This window comes from Myotis yumanensis, unplaced genomic scaffold (assembly GCF_028538775.1).
Source record: "Myotis yumanensis isolate MYYU_CA2020_CCGP unplaced genomic scaffold, mMyoYum1.0.hap1 SCAF_24, whole genome shotgun sequence".
Lineage (NCBI taxonomy): Eukaryota > Metazoa > Chordata > Mammalia > Chiroptera > Vespertilionidae > Myotis > Myotis yumanensis.
This window is the reverse complement of record NW_027223775.1, coordinates 4901909-4907274: the sequence shown is the minus strand read 5'-3', so window position 1 is coordinate 4907274 and position 5366 is coordinate 4901909. Positions and strand designations below refer to the sequence as shown.

General features: G+C 52.1%; 1 protein-coding gene across 1 annotated transcript; it reads right to left on the bottom strand.

Moving 5' to 3' along the window:
• Positions 1-543: 543 nt before the first annotated feature.
• Positions 544-2858, bottom strand: LOC139000451 (testis-specific Y-encoded protein 1-like; the record flags this gene model as incomplete). Its single annotated transcript, XM_070402630.1, has 5 exons — positions 1713-2858; positions 1160-1240; positions 933-1044; positions 698-843; positions 544-588 (listed from the first exon to the last, which is right to left on the bottom strand). Coding segments are annotated over exons 1-5 (1530 nt in total), but the record flags the coding sequence as incomplete, so codon positions are not given.
• Between the last annotated feature and the right edge of the window lie 2508 nt (positions 2859-5366).

Here is a 5366-nt window from a genome sequence, read left to right as displayed (position 1 = left end):
CTGATAAGGAGCAGGCCTCTCCCACTGGCCCCAGGAGGAAGAGGAGACCTTAGCAAAATAGGGGATGGTGGTGAGCAGCAATAGAGCAACGTGGCATGGCAGCACAGCAGTCTAGGCCTCAGCATGAGGAAGATTTGCAGACACCTGTGGAAAGGAGTATAGGAAGAACATGTCATGCCAGCCCCTGTTGATGGGCAGGTGGCAAGGCCTGAGGGTGCTGAGTGTGTGATGGGTGGCCTGGAAGGAGAGTTCAGAGGAGTGGCTCAAGGAATCTGTGATTCTGAGGGACAGTGGACATGCACACCTCCTCCTCTTGCCTAAGCCTCCCCTGCCTGAGCTGGAATTGCACTGCCCTTGTTGTGCTGGTAGTTCCTGTCTCATGCCCACACCATGAGGACCTGGTGTCACAGGCTGTATCCCTCCCAGCATCCAGGTGTCCCTGTGAGAGAAAAGGAATGGCCCAGGAACCTGGCAGCACAGTGGGGGAGAGCCCAGGCAACCCCTCCTCACCTGTCCTGTCCGCTCACTGGGGGCCATGGTCCTCTCATAGTACTTCAGGGGATTGAGCCACAGGTCCTTGCTGATGATCTGGTAGGGCAAACAGGGATGGGTCAGGAGAGCACAGGGACCTGAATAGAAACCCAAGCATCAGGCAGACACAGGAAGCTGTATGCTGGCATGACCAGTGACGTCTCACCTCAGCAATCCTGCCAGATCCTGCCACCATGTGGTCAGAGAACCAGTTGAAGAAGTTAAAGGTGCTGTCATTGTGCCTGCGGCTGTAGGCCTCCCGTTCATAATGCTGGTACCACTGAATGGGAGTGGCACGGGACAGCCTGTATCCTGCAGGAGAGGGGTATGTGAAATGGGGTGCATCACCTTCCCACCCTGCCCACCACCAGCTGCAGCCCATGCAGGGAGCCTCCTCTTACCTGTGAGGGTGATGAGATACTCCTTCACAATCACATCATTGCGGAAGTAGGGGTTGCTGCGGAAGCACAGGCTAATGGTGCAGCAATCCCCGGGATGCCCGACTTCCCTCACCTGCAGAAGGAAAGTGGATCCAGAGAGTGAAGTTGCAGCCCAGGGATCCCACCTTTTCAGGGACAGGCCATTTCCCTACCTCCCCTCCACTGCTCCTTGGAGCAGGCAGACTGACCTTCAAATCGATCATGTGGCCGAGCATGTTTTCATCTTGGATGCTGATCATGGCCGACAACTCCGGATGGTTGACAAACTGCTTTGGGTCAAGGAGCCTCCACCCTGGAAGCTGGTATTGGACCAGCTAGAAAGTGCAGCCTGGCCTGTCCTCTCCTTCCCCTAAGACCACTCCTTCTCCATAAAAGGCACAAAGGGGCACAGCACCACTCTGTTTCCTGACAGACCCTGATGCCCACCAGATTGTTTTGTGCTGAGGGCTTGACAGGCTAAACATCACACATTCCTGCCTCTCACTAGGAGTTGGACATACAGACGAACTGTAGGGCAGCGTTAGTCCCAGAAGAGCCCATGCAACACAGCCCTGTGTGGGGCCATCAGCCCCTTGTGTATGTGCGCCTCTGCATTGGAGCTCTGCCCCTGGACCCTCAGGTACCACTTCTATGGTGCCTGTATAAGACAGAGGGCATCTCCAGGATCCTGGGCCAGACTGGGGCTCACTGCCCCAAGCTTGCCCTCAATGTGTCTTTTCTATCCAAACCATCCCCACTGACACCTTTCTCTTGCACTGTCCCATGCACGTTGTGGTCCCGCTCCTCTACCCTCAAGGATACAGCTGTGGGCCAGAACCCAGGAATGTGCCCGATATTGAGGCTTCTCAGTTCGAAATAGGGCTTGCGCCTCTGCCATGTCCTGCGCCTGAGCCGAGAGAAGGCCCTGCTGGCTTGCTCATTCACGGGCTCCATCTCCAACTGAAGGGCCTGGAGCACCTCCAATGGTGACCAGGTGCACTTGCCCCCAGATCCTGATTGGGCCGGCTCCTGCTGCACTGGCTTCTCTTCTTGTGGCTTTGCTTCAGCCTCTGACTGTGGCTCTGCCTTGCCCACTTGCTCCATTGCCTTCATGGCATTTTCCCCCTCCCCCTTGGGGACAAACTTCTCCCCTGCAATTAATTGCTCCTCCATCCATCCCTCCTCCTGGTGGTCGGGCCCTTGCAGGACCTCAGTCTGTTCCTTCACCCTCAGCTCTTCATCCACCACCTCCTCCTGCTTCCCCACTTGCAGATCTGGGAAAACCTCCTCCCCTGCCCACATGCAATGCCCTGGCACCACCTGCACCACCTGCGTGAGGCCCTCCTGCCACAGGACAAACTGTTCCTGTGCCCCCAACTCCCCCTCCAGGACCTCCTTGTCTTCTCTGTTCTCCTCACTTTCAGGCCCCTGCTGCACCTCACCCTCCCCTCCATCCACAAACTGCTCCTTTGACACCACCTCCCCCTCTAGGCTTTCTTCCTCCCTACACTGCTCCTTGCTTTCTTCCTCCTGCTGGACTTCATGTTCCTCCTTCTCCACCAACTCCTTCTCAGCATTCATCTCTTCTTCCATCCCCACCTCCAGCTCCAAAAAAATCTCCTCTCCTATTGCCACTTCCCTCTCCATCCCCTCGTCCACCCATTCCTGCTCCCCATATGTCCCCTGCTGGATCTCATGATCCTTTTCCTCTACCACCAATTCCTCTCCAACCATTACTTCCACCTCCCTCCACACTTCCAGTTCCCACAAGATTTCTTCCCCTGCCACCAACACTTCATTCCCTGCTACCACTTCCACTACCTGCATGAGGTACTCACCCTCCATGAAAAACTGCTCCTGTACCACCAACTCCCCCTCCAGCCCTTCCTCCTCAGACCCCTGCTGCATCTCACTCTCCTCTTCCTGCACAAACTGCTCTTCAGCCACCACTTCCTCCTCCCTCCCCACCTCCAGTTCCCCCAAAATCTCATCAGATGCTGCCACTTCTCCCTCCATCTACTCCACTTCCCAATGCTCCTCACTCTCGGGCCCCTGCTCTACCCCAAACTCCTTCTCCTCCAGCAAGTGCTCTTCAGCCACCACCTCCTCCCCACTTCTAGATATGGCACAAATCCCTGCCTTTCCACCACCACCTCTTCCTTTGCTGATACTTCCACTACCTGCATAGAGTTCTCCACCTCCAGCACAAACTCTGCATCCAGCACCAACTCCTTCCTCACAGCCTCCAGCTCTATCACAACCCCCTCCCATCCACCGGCTCCTCCTCCACTGTTTCCTCCAAATGCACCACCCCTTTTTTTCCTTGACCTTCTTCTCAATCCTCCTCCACAACTACCTTCTCCTCCCAACTACAGCTCAAGAATCTTTCTACTCTCCTCCCACAGTTCTATCCCTTCTGTTGTTAACCATTTGCCTCCCCCACCAACTCCCATTCAAGCCCCTACTCCTACTCCCACTGCTCCTCTACTTCCTCTGTGGTAACCAGAAAACTCCTCAATGGCCACCACTTCTCCTTCTGCCAGCACTTCATCTCTGATCTGACTTCCACAACCTATGCAGGGTCCTGCATCTCAAGGAACAACTCTGCCCTCAATATCACCTGTGCCCTCCCCTCTGGGGTCTCAGTTTCCTATACTTCCTCCAACATGAAGTCCTTAAAAGCATTCTTGGCAGTCTTGACCTATACCCACTACTGCATCCTGATGACCTCTATTACTTAAAGTTCCCTTGAGAACTAAGGTAACACAAATAACTGGAGATCCCTGAAGTTTCCTAGACCCAGCCTACTTGTCATGTGGCCCAGGTTCTGAGCCATGTGGCCCAGCTTCCAAAGAGCAAGTGTTGAAAGTAACTGACTGCCTGGGCGGCATGACTCTGTGGTTGGGTGTCGACCTGTGAACAAGGAGATCAAGGTTCGATTCCCAGTCAGTGTATATGCCCAAGGGTGTGCAAGAGGTAGCCAATCGATGATTCTCTCTCATCACTGATGTTTCTATCTCTATCTCCCTCTCCCTTCCTCTCTGAAATCAATTTTTTAAAAATATATTTTATTGATTTTTTACAGAGAGGAAGGGAGAGAAATAGAAAGTTAGAAACATCGATGAGAGAAACATCGATCAGTTGCCTTCTGCACACCCCCTACTGGGGATGTGCCCACAACCAAGGTACATGCCCTTGGCCGGAATTGAACCTGGGATCCTTCAGTCCGCAGGCTGACATTTTATCCACTGAGCCAAACCGGTTAGGGCTGAAATAAATTTTTTAGAAAAGAAAATATCTGGTCTGATAACCTGTGGAGCCCACTGCTCATGTACCTGCCACTATCCTGATCAGGATTCTTGATTGTGACACTGTGTTTGGGTACATACTCTCAGGGATTTGGAGTACCAGCAGGTGGTATAAAAGTTTCTATGAGCAAGGGTAGTTTGCTGGCCATACAACCTGGTCTTTGCACATGTCCTCCAATCAGTGAGAAGGCAAGAAACAAACTACACAACCCTACCCCTCAATTTCCCCAACTGGAAACAGCTTCCCAACTGCAGGCCAAGAGTTCCCAGAGAGCCCAACACTAATATCTCATAGGCCCTTAGGTGGGGGTCATCTCCTATTGTTTTCATTGAAGACTAACCAGAATTTTATACTTTTCAGATCACTTTCCTATTGACCCAAAAGTCCCCTAGTAAGAGACAGGGACATGTGCCCTGGGCAGTCGAGGCTATCTATCCCAGACTATTACATATCTGAGATCCAAACAGCAGGTCACAGGAAGGCCTGTGGCTCCATTCGTGCAAAGTTAAATGCTTAAAAGAACAATGACCAAAAAAAGGGGGCTCATTCTGACTGTGTTTAGGTTGTCATTTTCAATCTGTTCATTACTTTCCTCTGTCTCCCATTTCTCTACTCACCACTGTCTCTCCTTCACTCCTCCCCTCTCCACCTTGGGTTTTAGTGAGCTATAGCCAGAAAAATGCCTTAAATGAAGAAAACGCCTCTTTTCAAAAAGTTACTTAGTAAATAAAAGACCTATTCTCTTTCATAGACCCATTCACGTGACCAAGTGGAATTTGGAACTTTGTGTTCCCACTCCTTTCTACAATGGTTTTCTCATGTGTCAGAGAAACTTGTGTCTCCTCTAACGCTGGGAAGGTGCACAAGTCTTTGAGAGTAGCAGTAAGAAATACTATCTCTTCCGGGGAAACACATTGAAGCTACAGGTTGGTCACCCAGGCAGTATATTTACAAACAGGTCTCAGTCAGCAGCTGATTCCTTTGCAGCATTTACAGCCCTGTTACCAAAAGAGGAATGGAATGGTGGCCACATCATGAGTTCTGTTGAACCAGGATCAAGGGCAAGTCTGGACTCCAGGTGCAGTGCTCACCAGCACCCCCAATCCC